At 34.6% G+C, this 22,819-nt stretch overlaps 3 protein-coding genes across 5 annotated transcripts in view; 1 reads left to right on the forward strand and 2 right to left on the reverse strand.

The window, feature by feature from the left end:
• LOC127858685 (B-cell linker protein-like) overlaps positions 1 to 10,712 on the forward strand; it is a 27,885-nt gene extending 17,173 nt beyond the window's left edge. The window contains exons 2-8 of the mRNA XM_052395912.1: positions 845 to 971; positions 3,104 to 3,158; positions 4,276 to 4,341; positions 5,790 to 5,824; positions 6,948 to 7,028; positions 7,349 to 7,486; positions 8,147 to 10,712. Coding sequence (XP_052251872.1) covers positions 845 to 971; positions 3,104 to 3,158; positions 4,276 to 4,341; positions 5,790 to 5,824; positions 6,948 to 7,028; positions 7,349 to 7,486; positions 8,147 to 8,251 — 607 coding nt within the window. The 3' untranslated portion in view covers positions 8,252 to 10,712. The remainder of the gene's footprint in view (positions 1 to 844; positions 972 to 3,103; positions 3,159 to 4,275; positions 4,342 to 5,789; positions 5,825 to 6,947; positions 7,029 to 7,348; positions 7,487 to 8,146) is intronic.
• LOC127857711 (carbohydrate sulfotransferase 15-like) overlaps positions 1 to 22,819 on the reverse strand; it is a 99,318-nt gene that overhangs the window by 42,638 nt on the left and 33,861 nt on the right. Inside the window, exon 9 of one of the 2 annotated variants that reach the window (XR_008038570.1) lies at positions 21,019 to 22,674. Coding sequence is in view for 1 of the 2 variants with exons in the window: in XM_052394350.1 (XP_052250310.1) it covers positions 22,484 to 22,674 (191 nt within the window). In the remaining variant the exon portion in view is untranslated. Of the gene's footprint in view, positions 1 to 20,010; positions 22,675 to 22,819 lie in introns of those variants that run through there. The other variant, XM_052394350.1, reaches the window with a different exon arrangement.
• LOC127857710 (carbohydrate sulfotransferase 15-like) overlaps positions 1 to 22,819 on the reverse strand; it is an 86,958-nt gene that overhangs the window by 41,417 nt on the left and 22,722 nt on the right. The gene's annotated exons all lie outside the window — the stretch shown is intronic.

Consider the following 22,819-nt stretch of genomic DNA (forward strand, 5'->3'; position numbering starts at 1 on the left):
CCCCATCTTGACTGAAATGTGATTACCCCCTCTGAAGACTGGCCCTGTTTTAAAATTGTGTATTTCTTTTTGAGCTTTAATTAAATGTTAAACTGTTCTTATTTTTGGGACATTACTTTTTAAAGCATAACTGGGTTGCCTGATCCACAATTTAACACAAACAGATGGGAAAATAACCAACCCACATTCCTTGATATTTTTGTCCTAAAACTAGCGCACAGTTATTTGTCCACAAAAAAGTATTTTTTTGTTAAAAAAACCCATGAAATATGATACCGACAATATCAATGATTTTACAGTATTTTATGAGTATTTTCGATCATGTCAGTTTGATTGGAAGTAGGAATATATGAAGAAGAGACATTAGTTATTGTCCTAAACGTTTAAGTTTAACTAGTTACCGGTTGCGGAACAAAATCAAAACAAGAGATTGCCAAGCAATATTGTCCCCTACCGTGAAACTCCACCATTGTCAGTAATTGTTTTATTTTTTATATATATTTGTTGCCATAGCAACCAGAATTCTTGATGTTGGAACAAAATGAAATGACGTGCATAATCTTCATATTGCCATCTGTCCATGTTTCTAGTTTCATGAAAAAATATGAAGAACTTTTAAAGTTATTAGCAGGATCCAGAAAAGTGTGACGGACAGACTGACAGACAAACAGAGCGCAAACCATAAGTCCCCTCCAGTTTGTCGCGTAGGGGACAATATACACCATCTTGAGATATAGGCAAGATTTCTAATAAGAGATGAACTGAGGATGAAATATTTCACCACTTAAAAACAAACAAAAAAATAATAAATAAATATGTATAATGTCCCATGAAACTATTGCAGGCACCGGTCCCTATCCCTTATAAACACACACCCAGCGTCCTTACTGGGAGATCACGGGCCCCGGCCCCTATTCCTGCCCAGACACCCATTATTAGTGAGACCGTTTGTGGTACCCAAGAAATCACAGGTATGTATTTTTGAATATTTGTTTAGCCTTTTTTAGCTCAGCTGAGCACAAACGTGCTCATGGTGAGCTTTTGTGATCGCCTTTTGTCCGTCGTCCGTTGTCTGTTGTCCGTTGTATTGGTAACTCTCTAGAGCCACATTTATTTCCAATCTTTATGAAATTTGGTCAAAGATTGGTCTCAATGATATCTTGGATGAGTTCAAAAATGTTAGCGTTTGCTTGAAAAAATGGCTGCCAAGGGGCGGGGCATTTTTCCTTATATGGCTATAGTAAAATCTTGTTAACACTCTAGAGGCCACATTTATTGTCTGATCTTCGTGAAACTTAGTCAAAAGATTCATCCCCATAATATTATGGATGAGTTTGAAAATGATCTGGTTTGGTTGAGAAGCATGGCCGCCAGGAAGCGGAGAATTTTTAGCTCACCTGAGCACAACGTGCTCATGGTGAGCGTTTGTGATCGCTTTTATCCGTCGTGCGTTGTGCGGCGTCAACATTTGCCTTGTTACCTCTCTAGAGGGCCACATTTATTGTCCAATCTTCATGAAAATTTGGTCAGAACATTGGTTTCCAATGATATCTTGGATAAGTTTGAAAATGGTTACGTTTGCTTGAAAAACATGACTGCCAAGGAGCGGGGCATTTTTCCTTATATGGCTATATATGGCTATAGTACAATCTTGTTAACACTCTAGAGGCCACACTTTATTGTTTGATCTTCATAAAACTTGGTCAGAAGATTTCATCCCAATAATATCTTGGACGAGTTCGAAAATGAGTGCCGGTTGGTTGAAAAAACATGGCTGCCAGGGGGCGGGGCATTTTTCCTTATATGGCTGTGGTAAAACCTTGTTAACACTCTAGTAGGCCACATTTATTTTCCGATCTTCATGAAACTTGCTCAGAAGATTGGTCCCACTGATATCTTGGATGAGTTTAAAAATGGTAACCTTTGCTTGAAAAACATGGCTGCCAAGGGGCGGGGCATTTTTCCTTATATGGCTATAGTCAAATCTTGTTAACACTCTAGAGGCCACATTTATTGTCCAATCTTTATGAAACATGGTCAGAAGATTCATACCAATAATATCTTGGACGAGGTTCGAAAATGATGCCGGTTGGTTGAAAAACATGGCCTTCAGGGGGCGGGGCATTTTTCCTTATATGGCTATAGTAAAACCTTGTTAACACTCTAGAGGTCACATTTATTTTCGGATCATCATCAAACTTGGTAAGAAGAATGATGAGTGTGAAAATGATTTTGGTTGCTTTAAAAACATGGCCACCATGCAGAGAGCTGGGCATATTTCCTTATATGGCTATATATGGCTATAGTAAAACCTTGATAACACTCTAGAGGCCACATTTATTGTCCAGTCTTCATGAAATTTGGTTAGAAAGATTGGTCTCAATGATATCTTGGATTAGTTTGAAAATAATTATGTTTGCTTGAATAACATGGCTTCCAAGAGGCGGGGCAATTTTCCTTATATGGCTATTGTAAAATCTTGTTAACACTCTAGAGGCCACATTTACTGTCCGATCTTCATGAAACTTGGTCAGAAGATTTATCCCGATAATATCTTGGACGAGTTCAAAAGTGATGCCGGTTGGTTGAAAAACATGGCTGCCAGGGGGCGGGGCATTTTTTCTTATATGGCTATCGTAAAACCTTGTTAACACTCTAGTCTGAGAAAACTGGGCTTAATGCAGATACGTAAATTGTCATCCCAGATTAGTCTGTGCAGTCTGCAAAGGCTACTCTGGGAAGAAACTTTTCCCTTTTATCATATTTTCTTAAAAGTAGGTCTCTTCAATTTGTATTGAGGCTGAGAGTGTCATCCCTTATTAGCCATTGCAAACTGCCAAGGCTAATCTGGGACAACACTTAACACACATGCATTGAGCCCAGTTTGACTGGAACGCTTAATTGTGTTGGGGCATATTGACAGCCTACGCTTTTGAATGAATGTGTTGTATAATGTTTGATGTGTTTTTCATAACGTAATGAGAATTTGCACTTAATGTCTGAAATACTTTTTTGCTGTTTTTGTTGATTTTGCTTTTGAAAAATGAATACCTTTCACATGGATAATGTGATTCGATTTTCTGGACCCTTTTACCATTTTCAGATTCCTTCCCCTGCAGGAGAAGACTATGAAAATGAAATGGAGAAACTTAAAGCTGGTATAGTACATGAATTCCATAGAGGATATTTGTTGGATTCTGTGGATTATCGATTTTAATTCACTAGTTATCATAGAGAATATTTTCACGAGTGAATTAAAATCGATATTCCACCAAATCCAACAAATTTTCTTGTTATTTCATGCTTTTTTTTACAGTTTATATTCATTGTTTAAGAGTTAAACTAAAGAATTTCGCTGGGATAATGACGTCATTTTGTCAAAAAAAATGAAGTTTTTTCACAGTAAACAGTGAAAATTATCGATAATTTTCACTGTTAATTTTCACTGTTTGTAACAGTGAAATTATCAGTTTTAATTCACTGATATTTCTCTATAAACCACCGGAAGGCATAAAATAAATTGTTGTTTTTTGCGTTGTCCACCATTATAATGACCATTTATTTCCATTACAATAATGTGCTTGTTTGTTTTGTTGTTTATTTCTCCATTTTCGTCTTAGTATTCAAGTCATATTTCAGCTGTAAGTTAACCCTTTACCAAAAAGATACGTATTAAACCCTTCAGCACTTAGATATGTATTTAACCCTTCAGCACTTAGATATGTATTTAACCCTTTGCCACTAAGATACTTATTTAACCCTTTGCATGCTGGGAAATTTGTCTTCTGCTAAAATGTCGTCTGCTGAATTTATAAAATAAGCATTTTCTTCATTTTTTTTCAAAGAATACTATCAGAATAGCAAACAGTTTGGATCCAGATGAGACGCCACGTTCTGTGGCGTCTCATCTGGATCCAAACTGTTTGCAAAGGCCTTTAAAATTCAGCTCCAGCGCTTTAAGGGTTAAACGCCTCAAAGTTATCCTGGGTTAGCTGGACTACCAGTACTACTAAGTGCACATAGATAGGGCAGTACAGAAAAATGACAAGAGCATTAGAATTGCTGGATAGACAAAGAATAAAATTGAGAATTGTTATAACACCCTGTAAACAATGCAGAATTGGATGATTTCTTATTTGCCGTTATGATGATCATTGCAGAGAAACAAATTTTGGTTCTACTGATGAACAAGTCTAAAAAAAATCACTGTATGTTAGCCTTCAATTTCTAGCAGAATAAATTGTAAAAAAAGTACACCAGCAACATTTTTTTCAGCACCAAAATTACCGGTTCAGAAGAGAGTTTTGCCCCCACCCCCATCCACACAGATTGAAACTCCAGGTAAGCACTTGTAGGACTATCATGGGGATATCAGTAGCATATGATATCATTGTTAGCATTGTCTAACAAATCATAGCTTTGCAATTTACAAATTTTCACAATTTGATTCCCATTGCAGGATTTGATTGGCATTCCATGATTGGATTATTATTATGTGATTTGATTGATGTGGCATGATTTGATTGACATGGCATGATTTGATTGCATTATTCGATTGGATTGACATTAAAAGGTGTGGGTTTTTTAATTGACATTGCATCATTTAATATGTTATTTAAACGTAAGGTTCTTAAGTAACTTTCACGCTTTGATGGACATAATGATATTTGGTATGTAATGGACATTCCTTCAATATTGTATTGACATTTTAATATATAATGGACATTACAAGATATGATTGATATTTTATATGTAATGATGACATTTTAATATGTTATGGCCATTACAAGATTTGACTGACATTTAATATTTAATGGACATTTCAAGATCTAATTGACATTTAAAGGGGCCTTTTCACAGATTTTGGCATGTATTGAAGTTTGTCATTAAATGCTTTATATTGATAAATGATAACATTGGGTAAAAAAATCTCCTGTAAAAAAACAAGAATACAATTAAAGAATTTAAAAAAAGTAACCCTCAACAGGGCTTGAACCACTGACCCCTGGAGCCATGGAGAAAAAGTCTACTGCTCTATCCACTAGACCATCCGCTCTTATACCATCACAGCTGTATTTTTTACTTTATAAATGCAATCCTCGTAGTATCAAAAAATACAACAACAACAACAGAATTCTCCAAATTATTCAATCGTTTTGCGTTGCAACGCTTTATAATTTTCAGGTTTTTAAATCGTCAAAAGATGCACATAATGGATATTTTAGAGCATGGTAAATGTTCAGTATAACTGTTTGCTCACAGTCACAAATATCATAACTTCAAGGAAAATTTGCGAATCTGAAACAATTTTTTTTAATTTTGTCAATTTACCAAAGCGTGAAAAGGCCCCTTTAATATGTAATGGATCGACAATACAAGATTTTATTGACAATTTTTATATGTAATGGACAGCACAAGATCTGATTGACATTAAATATGTAATAGACATTACAAGATTTTATTGACATTTAATATGTAATGGACATTGCAAGATTTGATTGACATTTTAATACCTAATGGACATTACAAGATCAGATTGACATTTAATACGTAAATGACATATCATGATTTGATTGACATTTAATATAAAATGTACATATCATGATTTGATGATCAACAATTCAATATGTAATGTACATAATAAGATTTGATGGATATTATGGCACTGATGCAGGTGTTAGACCAGGGTACATATACCGCCATGTATTTACTTATTCGTTTTATTCACGTTTTAGAATAGCTAAACAACAATTGATTACCGACTGTTTTTGCTTTTCTTTTCGTTTCAGCACCACAGACAATTGGATCAAAAGAACCGACAGAGGTAACATGCGTTCAGATTATATGTAATACAGTAAAACATTGATATGTGTCAGCGTACACTTTGGTGATTAAAATTTTTTATTTTTTTTCTTGAACACATACAATTTTGGATTTTTGATTTGAGGAAAAAAGGTGTTAAATTGTGTCAGACATTTCTGATGTGTTTGTGTAAAATTTGTGGATCAGTCCACAGGTGTTGGGCGCTTGGCCAATTCACTGAAACGCTATTTGTCAAATAACAATTTTTTTTATCACTTTGACCAACAACAAAAAAATTCCGATATAATATATATATGTTCATATAAATTGTCAGAAATTGACAGATACTATATATGTCCACAAAATTAACAGATAATATATTTTACAATAATAATGAATATTGCTTGTTAATAGTAGGTAATTGTAAGCAAATTTAAAGCAGGTTATATTATATTTTTACAAATTGACAGATAATATATATATCCACAAAATTAACAAAAATTAATGTCTCACACATTATAATGATAAGTTTTATTATATTTGAAAACATGTTCAAATTTCTTAAATGTTTCACATCAAGACTTGCAATATGTATTAATTTATTTATATCTTATTAATAAATATGTATTCTGCAGAAGTATACACGTTTCCCACAAAAGTTTATCAAAACAAGGACTAATGCAAAAAAAAAAAATTTAAAAAAAATTGAGGAATGGTTAGTTCTGTAAAGTTATATATATTTGTCGGCCTGAAATTGTGTTGTTTTTCAAAAAATGACTTTAGTGGGTAAGAAAATTATTATTAAAAAACAATGAAGTGTTAGTTTTGTTGGTCAATTTTCCGATGTTTGTGTGTTAAATTTGTGGATTAGTCAATCACAAAATCCACAAGCATTTATGCCCTACAAATAATAATGATTTACAGTAAAAATGTCAATTGACTTTGTGACTATGTTCTTCTAAAACATGATAAGGCGAAAAGAAACCTGTTGTGTTTGTTGTGGTCAACCCCCAAAAAACTGGGCGATAAATATTTTTACAAGTTTGGGTCAAAAGGCACTTAACATTTGATAACTGGCTAAGTTTGTTTATATTGTTTTATTTTTATAGCTGGTTGATTGGACATACTTTTGAAATATGTTTCAGGCCCAGTTACTGTTGCAGAGGTGGTACCACGGCAGTATGTCTAGAGATGAGGCCAAAGAAAAACTGTTTTCATATAATATGGTGAGAAAATTGCAATGTATATAAATAAGCCCTGATCTGAAAAAAAAGACTTTATTCATGTCTGAATTCTTAAGTTAACAGACTGATACTTTAGGTGGCTGTTATAGATTTTAGCATTTGGGCCCTGGTTTTATGGCGTTGCCATTTTTCTTGTTATTCAGCAATATTTATTGTTTCTTTGAAAAATATGGGGTCATGCTGGAGTTTTGGTGTAAGTGGGTTTGTGTGTGCCCTGTTACCAGCCAGTTGAGAAGACAAAGAACCTATTTTAGATGTCCTATAATCAACACAAACACAGATATTTTCTTGCTTTATTTCAGGATGGAATGTACCTTATTCGAAGAAGTGCCAAGAATCCTTCTCAGCCATTTACCCTGCAGATATACTTTGCAAAGAACGATTTCAACCTTCCAATCAGAAAAAGTGGCTCTGGCTATCAAGTAGGAGCCAACACACAGGTTGGTGAAGGGGAACTATTTTTCATAATCTAAGTGAAAAAGAGGAACTATTTTTGTGATCTGAGTGAATAAGAAGAACTATTTTTATGATCTGCATGAATAAGGGGAGCTATGTTTATTATCTAAATAAAAGAGGAATTTGTGGATGATTTGATATAATCAGAGGAACTATTTTTGAATGATCTGAGTGCATAAGAGGAACTTTTTTATAATCTGAGTGAATAAAAATCAATACCAATAAAGTTCTTTTTGTTAAATACTTTTGCAACATTTGTTTACATTTTACAATTGTAAAACTGGAGAAAATATTGGGGGAAATGCTGAATTTTAAAACATTTACATAGTGTCAAAAATGTCTTTGTTTTACAGTGAAACAATTACAGTTATAATGTGTAAATCACTGAAATCTCCCTATAGACCACAACAACATCATATACATTTGTACAAAAATGTGTCAGCACATTTTATCACATCCTGTATTAAATCAATCTGACAAAAGCATACAATAATGGGTGAGGGATATCTGAAGATGGTTCAATAAATTACTTGTTTAGAAGTGGAACAAGAAGGCATCTGTTTCCTATTGACTCACATCCCGTTTTTTCTTTTTCAAATATTGTTGTTTGTTGTTTCTACAAATGTTATGTTTCTCTTTTTCAGACATTTCCTTCTCTACTAGAAATAGTTAACACCTTCAAGAAAAGTCGACTTGTACTCAACCAAACCATACAAACCACTTTAGTGAAATCTCTACCCAAAACTTAAAAACAAATTGTTATTGTATATATTCATTTTCTCATCTTAATATTATTATGTCAAGAACACATTGCATGGACGCTTGGAAAAACTATGCAAATTATTTTTGTTTTTGCAAATATTTTTTATGTGCAGAGATGGTATCATAGAAACAACGGTACTATTGTGTGAAATGCGCAACCATGTAAAACACGCGCCTTCTATTAAAATTAAAACTTGGAGATAAACACTTTGCTATATGCAAAGTATACAACATGTATCTCAGCCTTTCATTAAAAAAAATATCATGTTTTAGTTATTGTTTAAAACTTTTAATAAAAGAATAGGCAAAATATGTTGTCACTGTTTTTAGAGCCCGTATATTGAATTATTTTCAGAAAAAAATATCGTTATTGACCTCAAAAGATAAATGTATCATGTTTGACCTCAAAAAAGAAACTTCAGTATACTAACTATATTTGGTAATTTTGTATTGAACTATTACACCAACAATTCTTTATTGTATTACACCAACCATTAATTATTAGTGTTACATGTTTACTATAATATCAACTTTTAATTGTTACTGTTCCTTGTTTCCTATAACACCAACCATAATTTTTTTGTTGTTTCTTGTTTACTATTATACCAAGAATTAATTATTGCTGTTTCTTGTTTACTATTACACCAAGAATTAATTATTGCTGTTAATTGTTTACTATTACACCAAATTAGAAAATATTAATTGTTGCTGTTCATTGCTTACTATAACACCATACTACTATAGTATGTACATGGTATAACTTTCAACTGTTACTTGTTTTCTATTACAGCGACCTTTACTTATTGCTGTTACTTGCCAACTATTACACCAATAATTAATTGCATGTTGTTGTTACATGTTTACTATAAAACCAACCATTAATCGGTGTTGTTACTTGTAAACTATTACACCAACCATTAATTATTGCTGTTACCTGTTCAAACCAAAGGGTTATTATTTTTCCAGATCTGACAAACGACGGTTGCTTATCATTGATCTGTATGAAAATGTCAAGAAATACAACATAATAAGTATATGATCATACATTGTCCATCAAAAAACAGACTGGTCCATGAGCCTTCATATTATGACCAATCCTGTAAGTTTATTGATGCACTATTTGGAAGATATACAATACTTTTTATATTGCTCAAACATACATTGCTGTGTTTTTGTCACATTTAATTTTATTATTGAGATATCATGAAAAATTCTGACTACTATTGAGCAACCAATTGCATTTAAAGGGACTTGTTCACAGTTTGGTAAAATTACAAATTAAAAAAAATTGTCATGTATGGAAATGTACAACAGGGAACAACAGGTTACACTCAACTCTTTTTAAGTACCAAACATCACAGGCCTGATTGTAGATGTTGACGTTTTAGTTGTGAACATAAAATACTTATTAAAATTATATACTTCATATTTTTATTTTTACAATTTCATAATTTTAAACTCATCATTCGTCATAAAAATGTAAATAAACAATCTATAATATATATTTTTGTATAATTTATTTACCTTATAACAGTTGCTTTTATTCTTATAAAAGGACTTATCAAAAGTATGTTATTCAAATTATTTTAATCATTTACAGATATGAACATTTTTAAGAAATGCATTTTTATATTGTTTGTAACAAAATGCTAATTGGTACAAACAAAAAATACATTTCTATACAAGCTTATTTTCAATAGATATTACACAGGAACTCTATTATTAAAATTATACATTATTTTATTGCTGTTGATGCGTTTTTATATTGTGAATGGTAGAATGACCTTTAAAAAGAAATATAAACGATTTCTGCAAAGTAGTGTATATTTCAACATATACATGTTTATGAGCTCTTTATCTTTAATAGCCTGTATATTCTATGACAGAAAGCAAAAGGCAGATTGCAAGATGTGTCATGTTACAATCAAATTATGGATAAGCAACTTATTTTTCAAGAACAAAGATACTAGTTAGAGCTATTTATGTGCTCTTAATTCAAGCATAGATTTCTGTATGTCTCTGTAAGACCAAAGCTTTTCATGCAGTAATGTTAAAAAAGTTGTTAAATAACTCATGTATTCCACTGATAAGCATTTCTGTTCTTTTTAAACCAGAAAATACAAAGTTCTTTGACAGATAAGGTAAAACCAATAATACTTTGCAAAGTTTCACAACAGTTGTAACAATTTAAAAATAGATGTATATTTTTAAGGGATCAGGGTTTAAGGGTAATTAATTAACCAGGCTTTTATTAACCTATATATCTCTGTTATGATTATGTTTTAAAGAAAGTATCTTTACAACAGAAATGTTGGTATGTCAAACATACTTCTTATTTTGTTATTACTTGACTTTGCTATTTTCAACTCATTTGCATTTGCTAAAGTTGTTATTTTGTTTTATAAGATATTAACTTTTGTATGCATTAAATGTCTTATAAAATTGAAACTGTGCATGTTTTGCAAATGGAGTGTTTGACCATCGCCTAAACATCAGGTTTATGTGTGTGATATTATATTAAGACAAATGTTTGAGTTATACACTCCTTCAAGAATTTTTCAAGTTATTGTTACAACTAGCAGCAAATTGCTAGTAACATTTGATCTCTAAATGTGAACTTGACCTTTGCACACAATTTCATACATGCCATAATTTTTGAGGTCCAAAGCGGGACATTCCATAAAAAATTGTCGGGACATTTGACCAAAAAGCAGGACACCTAAAACGATCTATCATTCCACCTTTACTATTGTCAGTAAATAGTACTAACAAAAACTCTTGATACTTTTATTCAAGACATAAAACATCTGATATGAAGCATGAAATCTAAAACATAACAATAACAGTTTTATTAAATAAGACAATAGCAAACAACGAAATAATATTCATCTTTTTAAGAGTATAAAATCTAGAACATTACAACAATACTCATTATATTAATTTCAATGGCAAACATTAACGCAGGGGAGGTTATCCAGTTGACTGAAAGTACGGGTTACAGTACACTATCTACCGAACCACTTTTACTGTTTGTTGCGATGTTTTTTTAAGCATGTATCCATGCGCAGTTTGTTACTTGTCAATTGTCGCGGCTTAATTGGAGTAGGGTCAAACTGTCATGCATAGCACCTCGTTGATTTTAGCTTAATTGAAGTAGGGTCAAACTGTCATGCATAGCACCTCGTTGTTTTTATTACAATTACACCCAATTACACTAGACAGGATGGGTATCACTTATTGGACTGTTTGTTGCGATTTTGGTATATTGCACATTCGGATTATCCCGCTATATTGGAACTAAACATTGAATGTAAAAGACTCATTAATGACGTAGAGTTAATTTTACGAAACAATTGTTTTGTAAACCGTTTCAAACAAATACAAAAATAAACACATTTTCAACATTTATTTCATTTTAATCGATAGCAATTAGCGACCACTATTTTAAAGACCACCATGGTGTGAATGCCTGATGAAATCAATAATTAGCCGATAAATCGCTGATAAGGTGTCATAAACAACACTGGTACACACGATAAGTAGAATCGGATTGTTAATTGGGGGCAATAAAGGGATTAGCGGTGGTAAGTGTTAGCGAAACAGAGCTTGAATAGCGAATTTTATTGGGAACCTATAGACCTTACATCGTTTTTTACGAATGTCGGGACAAATCGTCTCACGGCGGGACGGCGGGACAAAGGGTCCAAAAGCGGGACTGTCCCGCCGAGATCGGGACGTATGGCATGTATGCACAATTTGCATCTTGGTTTGCCAACATTTAAAATGTCGATCAGGTAACTTTTAAACATAGCAAAAAAACAACAGACACGCCAATATTCAATTTTGAACGTTGATCAAAAGGGTTCCCTTTGACTAAGGGCTGTAATTCATTTATTATTATGCCCCCCTTCGAAGAAGAGGGGGTATATTGTTTTGCACATGTCTGTCCATCGGTAGGTCGGTCAGTCCGTCCACCAGATGGTTTCCGGATGATAACTCAAGAACGCTTAGGCCTAGGATCATGAAACTTCATAGGTACATTGATCATGACTGACAGATGACCCCTATTGATTTTCAGGTCACTAGGTCAAAGGTCAAGGTCACAGTGACTTGAAATAGTAAAATGGTTTCCGGATGATAACTCAAGAATGCTTACGCCTTGGATCATGAAACTTCATAGGTACATTGATCATGACTGGCAAATGACCCCTATTGATTTTCAGGTCACTAGGTCAAAGGTCAAGGTCGCAGTGACTCGAAACAGTAAAATGGTTTCGGGATGATAACTGAAGAATGCTTACTCCTAGGATCATGAAACTTCATAGGTACATTTATCGTGACTGGCAGATGACCCCTATTGATTTTCAGGTCACTAGGTCAAAGGTCAAGGTCACAGTGACTCGAAACAGTAAAATGGTTTCCGGTTGATAACTCAAGAATGCTTACGCCTAGGATCATGAAACCTCATAGGAACATTGATCATGACTGGCAGATGACCCCTATTGATTTTCAGGTCACTAGGTCAAAGGTCAAGGTCACAGTGACTCGAAATAGTAAAATGGTTTCTGGATGATATCTCAAGAATAATTAGGCCTAGGATCATGAAACTTCATAGGAACATTGAGCATGACTGGCAGATGACCCCTATTGATTTTCAGGTCACTAGGTCAAAGATCAAGGTCACAGTGACAAAAACGTATTCACACAATGGCTGCCACTACAACTGACAGCCCATATAGGGGGCATGCATGTTTTACAAACAGCCCTTGTTTTGTTTTGTTTTCAAACGTTTAATACATATTTATGCAAAAGGTACATAGGTTTACTGGATCCAACATTACTGAGCAGAAATTTTAAAATCTTCCTTCATAAATTTTGACTGTGACCAGAAAAAGAGACAATTGATAATAAACAAAAATTTATACGCTTTTATCCCCAATTACAGACTTGTGAAACAGCATGGATTCAGAACAGCAAAACGGCTTGCATAGTATTTTTTCCTAAAAACCGCTTGCAATTTTGCCAAGTTAATATCATGTATTTTTTACAAATCCAAATCAGCTTTGGATCTTTATAAACAAAACGGTATGCAATTTAAATATTCCACAAAATTGTGAACTTAACTACCAAAACAGCTTGCATTTTAACTTGTACACATAAGCTCGGACTGTTGACATCAAAAGCAGCTTGATTTGTTACTTTTCTAAACCAGCTTGGACCACTCGCCACCAAAAACAGCTTGCATTTTAAGTATTCCAAAAACTGATTGGACTCTTTACCATCAACACGACATGCATTTTTTAAATATTCTAAAACAGTTTGGACTCTCAACCACCAGAACAGGTTGCATGTTAACTTTTCGAAAACAACTCGGACTGCTGACCACCAAATCAGCATGCATTATATCGTATCTAAACAAGAGGGCCTGAAAGGCTCAAAGTCGCTCACCTGAGATAGCAAGATATTATTGGGACAAATCTTCTGACCAAGTCTCATGAAGATCGGACAGTAAATGTGGCCTCTAGAGTGTTAGTTAACAAGGTTTTAATATAGCCATATAAGGAACAATGCCCCGCCCCTTGGAAGCCATTTTTTTCAAGCAAACATAATTAATATCGAACTAATTTAAGATATCATTGACACCAATCTTCTGACCAAATTTCATGAAGATTTGACAATAAATGTGGCATCTAGAGTGTTAACAATGTTTTACTATAGCCATATAAGGAAAAATGCCCTGCCCCTGGTGGCCATGTTTTTAAAGCAACCAAAACATTTTCTAACTCATCCAAGATATCATTGGGACAAATCTTCTGACCAAGTTTCATGTTGATCGGAGAACAAATGTGACCTCTAAAGTGCTAACGAGGTTTTACTATAGCCATATTAGCAAAAATGTTTTTCAACCAACCGGCATCATTTTTTAGCTCGTCCAAGATATTATTGAGATGAATCTTCTGACCAAGTTTTATGTTGATCGGAGAACAAATGTGACCTCTAAAGTGTTAACAAGTTTTTACTATAGCCATATATAGCCATATAAGGAAAAATGCCCCGCCCCTTGGCAGCCATGTTTTTCAAGCAAGCGTAACCATTTTCGAACTCATCCAAGATATCAATAAAACAAATCTTCTGACCATATTTCATGAAGATTGGAAATAAAAGTGGCCTCTACAGTGTTAACAAGGTTTTACAAAAGCCATATATAGCATTATAACAAAAAATGCCCCGCCCCCTGGTGGCCATGTTTTTAAAGAAACCAAAACCATTTTCGAATTCATCCAAGATATCATTCGGACAAATCTGACCAAGTTTCATGAAGATCGGAAAATGAATGTGGCATCTAGAGTGTTAACAAGGTTTTACTATAGCCATATAAGGAAAAATGCCTCGCCCCCGGGTGGCCATGTTTTCAACCAAAGGGCTTCATATTTGAATCGTCCAAGATATTATTGGGATGAATCTTCTGACCAAGTTTCGTGAAGATTGGACAATAAATGTGGCCTCTAGAGTGTTAACAAGATTTTACCATAGCCAAATATAGCCATATAAGGAAAAATGCCCCGCCCCTTGGCAGCCATGTTTTTCAAGCAAAGGTTATCATTTTCAAACTCATCCAAGATTTCATTGGGACAAATCTTCTGACCAAGTTTCATGAAGATCGGAAAATAAATGTTTCCTCTAGAGTGTTAACTAGGTTTTACTAAAGTCACATAAGGAAAAATGCCCCGCCCCCCTGGCGGCCATGTTTTTCAACCAACCGGCATCATTTTCGAACTCCTCCAAGATATTATTGGGATGAATCTTGTAACCAAGTTTCATGAAGATTGGAAAATAAATGTGGCCTCTAGATTGTTCACAAGATTTTACTGTAGCCATGTAAGGAAAAGTGCCCCGCCCCTTGGCAGCCATGTTTTTCAAGCAAAAGTTACAATTTTTGAACTCATCCAAGATATTATTGGGACCAATATCTGAGCAAGTTTCATGAAGATCGGAAAATAAATGTGGCCATGTTTTTCAACCAACCAGGCATTATTTTAGAATTCGGCCAAAATATTATTGGGATTAATCTTCTGACCAAGTTTCATATAGATCCGACGATAAATGTGGTCTCTAGAGTGTTAACAAGACTTTACCATAGCCATATATGGAAAAATGCCCCTCCCCTTGGCAGCCATGTTTTTCAAGCAAACGTAACCATTTTCGAACTCATCCCAGATATCATTCAGACTAATCTTCTGACCAAATGTCATGAAGATTGGACAATAAATGTGGCCTTTAACAAGGCAAATGTTGACGACGGACAAAAGGCGATCACAAAAGCTCACAATGAGCAGGTTGTGCCCAGGTGAGCTAAAAAAAAAAGCTTGGACTCTTCACCACCAAAACTGCTTGCATTATAAGTTTTTCAAAACCGCTTGGTCTCTCGCCCACCAAATCGGTATGCATTTTAATATTACATAACGCGTCTTTTTAACTCACACTCTGGATCAGCAGACGATTTATTCCATAAATCTTGCGGAGGAGTCCAGAGATAGCTGATGGATCACGATTGTTTAACTCAACCTAGAATTTATACCTTCTGAATTATCAGTAGATCTTTGTCGAAATGAGGTAAATGTGATGTAATTTTTTGATAGACAACATCCAGACATTTATGTTCAAATGCCTGTATCCTGCGTTCTGTGTCCGCGTGAAGGGTCCAGCTATCGTAGCCGTAGAGTAGGATGGAGACTATGAGGGACTTGTAGAGCATGTACTTGGTGGGGATGCTGATAGAATTGCTTGTCCAAAACCTGCTCAGTCTGAACATCGCTGCCGTTTCCATGACAATTCTTATTCAGACCTCAGCGGTTCTGGTACCATCCTTGGACAGGGTTGCGTCCAAGCACTTGGAGCTGGTCACTTCTTCTAGCTTCTTGCCGTTCATAGTGATGTCTGTGCTGGTATTGATCGTGCTTTCACCTCTACGAAATCTCCGTGCTGACCTCCATCCAGTATGCTCTTGCTCTTCCATAGAGTCTGTAAGTGAGATCTGTAAGTTCACTAATGGTGATGTCACTGTCATCAGCGACTCCCAAGTTGGAGATGGGTTTTCCACCGATGAAAATAGAGGTGTGGTGGTCATGGAGAGTTTCCTACATTATCTGCTCAAGGAAAATGTTGAACAGGACGGACGCCCAATGATGTCCTAAGAAAGTCTCCACTGCCGTTCGTTGAGAAGTACTGCAATTGTGGCGTTTCCGTAGAGTTCTTGAATGACTTGCAACAGCCCTTCGTCAATGTTAAATCATCTCACAGCATGCCATAGGCTATTCTGGCACACGCGGTCGAAAGCTTTTTAAAAGTCAGAAAAGTTGTGGGAGAGGTCACGTTGATGTTTTTCAATGATGATTCTGCAGTTGAAGATCTGTTCCACTGTGCTCCGCCTAGCTCGATGCCTCTCCTCCGTGCTTTATCAGCTCGGAAAGGACGGTATCCACTTCCGCACTCCCGGAGGTTTTTCTGCTTCAAGACAACGCACTGCCTCCTCCACCTCTGCCTTAAGTTGATCGGACTTTCGTCGTCCGCGCCTGGTGTGGGATCGTTCTGAAGGAGACTGGAGTCCGGTTGGAGCGGATATTTGTAGAGGTCACTGCAGTATTCACCCCATCTGTTCATGACTGTGCCACTATAAGGATATTCCCGTCAGCGTTTGATATAACACTGGTCTTGGGGTGACTGGGCTTCGTGAGGGTCTTGAGGGTACTGTAGGCCTTCTTACTTCTGTCTGTGGTAATTTCTTTATCGATGATGATACATTGTTCCTTAATCCATTCCTCCCTGGCCTCTTTCAATTTCATCCTTACCTCTCTGTTCGCTTTCTGGTATTTTGTCATATAGTCCAGGCTGGTGTACTTATCATGCATAAGCTCTCTTCTTTTGTCACAAAGGTCCACGAGTTCGGCGTCACCCATTGCTTGTTCTTTCTTCTCTCTCTCCTCAGCACTTCTTCAGCCGGTGACAGTAGGTCATCCTTGATGTTATTGCTAATGATTTCGATGTTATTGTCTAATATGTTCACGACTGCAATTTACTTAAATTTACCCCGGATACTCTTAAGTATACGCAAATGTACCCCGTGTACGAAAAATATATTGAAACCGGTAATTCTATCACTAAATTGATCGTTGTCGGGTAATATTTTCAAAGCAATTATGTTTATATTTATGTAAATATTCTGAAAAATGGGCTAAATATCGAAACCCGTACTCTAACAGCATATTGAGGCAGGTTTTGTTCAAAGAGAATTTAGTTTCGTATTCCGTAGCGCGTTTTAAGACATCGGATTTTGGGCAGAAATAAAACTCGTGTACAGTCTAAAATGGCCGGGTACGTGTAAGTATATTTAACGTACCCGGGGTACATTTAAGTATACTTAAGAGTAACCGGGGTACATTTAAGTAGTACCCGAGCCGACAATAACCCATCGGGCATCACTGGGATGTAAGTTGTCCGTTTATACTCGGAGCAGTATGTAGTCAATACACATTTGTAACCATTTATCAGAGGGTATAATCACGTGATAATCAAGATGACGGCGACTATGCCGAGACAGTTATTTTTCGCCGTGTTATACTCTTTTTCACTTTTGTTGACGATGCTGCGAAGCAGCTCATCTAAGTTATCATACCATAAAAAAATTCTTCACAATGGCGACCTACGTAAAAGACCGAGCCAGTCCGATTGAGATAGCTCGATTTTTCTATTCGGCATACCTCGCTGATTATCATTGATAAAGGTATAGGAAGCTCAGCTATAAATAGGACAGCATATTCTGGGAAAAAAGATTTAATAATAGTTTAAAAAACGTTAATTCTAAATCAGTTATATTCAATCCATTATATGTTTATAGATCAATGAAACAACTATGCATTTTCTGTATTGTATTTGACATTTGTCGTGATTCAGGTAATAAATTGCGAATTAAAAGGTGTATAATTAACTTTCAACGCGATCATGAGTGTAAAGAAAACGAATTATTTCGAACCTGCCATTTGTAAACGTTGTACCGACTATGGTATATAAACAGCATAATAGCCATACGACATATGTGAAACTCGCTCTTATGCGTGCTTTCTCATTTTGCATATTTAATAATCTTTTCAAACAGAAATTACAGAGCCACATCAGTGCACATGCTATGTTTGATAATGTATTCGTTTGTTGGACATTGTTTGCTGTTTTAAACACATATTAGGTCATATCGCGGAGATTTAGTTAACCTTACCATGTGTTCATGGGCGAACTCACATATTCAAGTGCTCTTACGACTATGTGCTCATACCTACTTTCGGGAATCATCATGAAATTATTGCCGTACTTAACGAACCAACATGCCTAAGCTTATTGAATTAGAGAAAAAAAACAATAATCAAAAGAGAACATGGGCATGTGAAATCACGTCCGTACACATAGCATCATTAACTTAGGAAAGGAAACAACGAAATATAAAGTTTGGTATGATATACATGTGAATTTAAGGAGCATGGTGTAATTAAAGAGCATGTCAAGTTTTGAATTTATATGCTGAAACGTAATGTTATAACCCACAAACGTTTTACTGTAACAGAACGTTTTTTTAAGATAAGTGGTACAGAAAATACACTTCGAATATCTTTTTAAAGATATTTCTTGTTATATTTGATCGAGAATGTAACCCGCCTCCCAGTTTCGCTGAATGGATCAAGTTCCCCACGGGTACTACTTCCCCGTCCCCCCATTTTTTTCGTACCCTACATTTTTCGTACCCATTTTTTTTCGTACCCACATTTTTGCTCGTACCAATTTTTTTTTCTTACCCAATTTTTTTCCTACCCAAATTTTTTTTCGTGACCAAATCTTTTTTCGTACCCAATTTTTTTTGACATAATTTCTGTACCCAAAATTTTCGTACCCATTTTTTTACTACCAACAATTTTCGTACCCACATACACAATTGTGGTGATGTAGATAAACATAGTCCGCACAGACTAATCAGGGACAACACTTTACGCCTTTTATATTATTCATTTCAAGAAAGTCTTCTATTAGCAAAACTAAGTTAAGGCGGGAAGTGTCGTCCCTGAGTAGTCTATCCGGACTGCACATGATAATCTGCAACACTTTACGCAAATGCATTAAACCCCTGTTTCACAGAGCACGGCCCTATTATAGATAAAAAAATCTGGAGTCGACGGGAGCACGTTGGCCGTTTTTATCAAGGGACCAGTACATTTAAATATCGTGTGGCATTCCTTTACTCTGATCCGCGTTTTCGATAATTCTAATGTAAGCGCAAAATTACATGTATATCTATATCTTCTACCCGTGACCTTGTTGTTCATGAAGACGGGTCCCTGCTTTGTTTAGACTGTCAAACATTTCTCTTCAATAAGTAAATATGAGTCAATATGTTCATATTATGTGTGTTTTGACACGATATTTACTCACTGAATACAAGCTGACATGCGAACAGTTAAAATGTTCTTATTTCTTTCATAAGCATAACATATTTATAAATATTCGCTATTTTCTAAGTGTTACATACTTGTATGTTCAACCTTCATAAAACAAGCAATATTATAATTATTTTTAACTTTTTTAAACCGTATAAATGGCACTCTAGTTCATATTGAAACACTTTTTTAAATAAATGCGTAAATAGAAAAAATACCGGTTTTTGATTTCAAGAATTGATTTAATGCAAGAGATTAAAAAAACTGGATACGTTTGTAAACTATATTTCACGTAGAAAACGTTAAGCAAAAAAACATGTCATGGATTTTATATAATATTAATTACATATATATACAACCATCACAAACGTTGGTTTGTGTATACACAGATAAAATAACATATATGTTGTTACTCATTTCAAGATAAATAAAAATAGTAACTGAGATCTTGTGCAAAAATAAAATATGTATATACACAACAGATAATATCAGTGGAATAAAGCAATATTATAATTTGAATGGTGTTCGTACTTTGGATAATACAAATTAATGAAATATGTACTTAACAAAACAGTGTTAATATATATTTTAATTACGTTTTATTATACATAAATAATACTAAATATTTATTACCCTTTTTGTCATGTAACATCTAAACGTATTAATTATATACTAGTTCGTTCAAAAGTTTATCAAATGAATTGCAAGACACATCGTTAGTTAATCTTGCAACAATATAAAACTATACCCAGTGATGAACAGTCGGGCAACTTCATTCTGACCTTATTGCAACATTGACCTCTATCAAAGCGTGACCTTGACCTTTTGAAATAGACACACAGTTATTGATATAAAACATAATATACGACATGCACAAGTTTAAAGCTGCCAAAACAAAAACATGTGAATCCTTTTAATGCTTAACAAGCAGTTGTTGAAAATTTTACTTAATATTAAATTAATGTATTTATATTTATTATAATATCGATGTTTACCAAATCGCAAAGCAAAATCAATTGCTGAAGTAAAATGATAATCTTCTCGAACCAAGACATGTCTGTGTCATAGCTATGTCTTTGTTTGCATTATGAAAAGGTTAAACTTGAAATGATCACAATTAATACATTAAAGGCGTCAAAATAATGGCGCCATTTCACAAATTGAGTCGGAAACTTTGACGATCTGCTTTATTTAAATATTAGTTTTGGAACCAGAAAACATATAAATCTTCACTGTTTGAAACATAAATATGATAAAGTGTACATCACTGAAATGACCTTTAAAAAAACAAAGGATATCAGAATACAAAAAATAATGTTTTCATAATAGTGTATATACCTAAAATTGAGACAATTATAAATAAAATAAAATAATAAAGGTAAAATAAATTTACACAGTGGTAAAAATACAACAAAGAACGCTCTCTCCATAATTGTATTATTATATTTATATTTTTTTAAATATTTTTTATTATTACTTAACAAACGTGAAAATGACAATGATGGTGAAAGCTAACAAAATTAACATAACACAAACAGATAAAACGGCTTATTTTGCAGCATGCTCAAAATACTGAGTTTCTAAGATCGTAATTTTAATATCTCTTTTAACGAAATAAATATGGTGTTTCTACAAAATAGCACAGCCAATTGTTCAAAATAATTATCGGAATACCTTCTACTTATCTTTCAGTTGAACTTCGAATCATATGAAAACTGCGGTGCTTAATATAACATATAACTATATATGAAAAATAAATCAAAATAAAACGGAAACGTGAACATATTTTATTTACCATTTTAAAACCTATTTAGTTCAACAATTGCGTACTGTCGACATGGAGTAAGATGGTCACTTTATGAATACTTTGGGCATTTGCACATGTCATGGTTGCTTCAACCCAAAAATGCGATTTCGATCACAGTAACATTAAATCAACACATAGGAATATAGCAATGATCAACACCATATCATTACCTTTTCTGTGAACACATGTCAAAATGTTGAATTCTTCAGGAGATAAATGATTAGCAAACTTATATGCAAGATACAAGTATTCGATGTATAAAGTGTTAGGTGGTAATGAATGAAGTCACTATTTTGCATTTTTTATGAATTTCAAAACAGTGTCCAAAACTTTGCCTCAACTCAGACCCTTTATGGCAAACACATGAGTCTTGGTCAGAGAAAACAGGATTTATTGCATGAGCGTTAAGTGGCGTCCTCTATATCAGCCAATGCAGTGCGCACAGGTATATCAAAGACGACACTTTCCGCCTAGAATGGATTTTGGCTAAGAAGAGACAACCTTTAACCAAAAATAATATAAAAGCGTAAAGTGTTGGCACTGATAAGCCTCTGCTTTAGATTCCGTGAAGGTACGATAACAGAGATATAATCGATAGAAAAATCTTCTTAGAAACACGACCCTTGCAATATATTGTCAAAGTCTGGAGCCTAAAATTTGTTTTAGATTCCGACCCTAAAAATTCTTTATATTAGATTTCAATGCTAAAATGTCTACTCTTATTCCAACGTTAAACCTCGTTAATGAATGCTGACATGTATCAATATCTTAATTAAAAGACATTTTTAGATTCCGACCGCAAATTCCAGTTTTAGATCCCGGCGCATAATAAAGTATCTTGCGCTCCATTTTTAGATTCAACAGGCTCTATTGCCGTCAATAGCGATTTCCGACTACTTAAATCTCTTTATAGATTCCGACTCGCTCTACTGCTCTCAGCTGTCTGCCCACAAGTATCGCTTGCTAGACAACATGGCAGCCAGCTCCTCGTTGTAAGGTCTGTAAAATTGCAGTAAGAGCGCCCGAGTCTCCGATAACATATCTCCGAGAGCCCGGTCCGACTGCTTCCTGACATTCGACGTCGATGACGTCACCATCAGCTTCTCCCTTGCCGACGGAATTTCTCCTGAAAACGATTTTCATGTTTCCGTATAATGATGCTCACTCGACATAAAAATGCGCGCATGTTCGTGCGCAACTTGTAGATTATCTTTTCGAGATCAAAAGTGTTTTCGGCGTCTTTTGAGAGTTCCAAAATGGCAGCAAAGCAA

Source organism: Dreissena polymorpha, chromosome 14, assembly GCF_020536995.1.
Source record: "Dreissena polymorpha isolate Duluth1 chromosome 14, UMN_Dpol_1.0, whole genome shotgun sequence".
NCBI classification, from domain to species: domain Eukaryota; kingdom Metazoa; phylum Mollusca; class Bivalvia; order Myida; family Dreissenidae; genus Dreissena; species Dreissena polymorpha.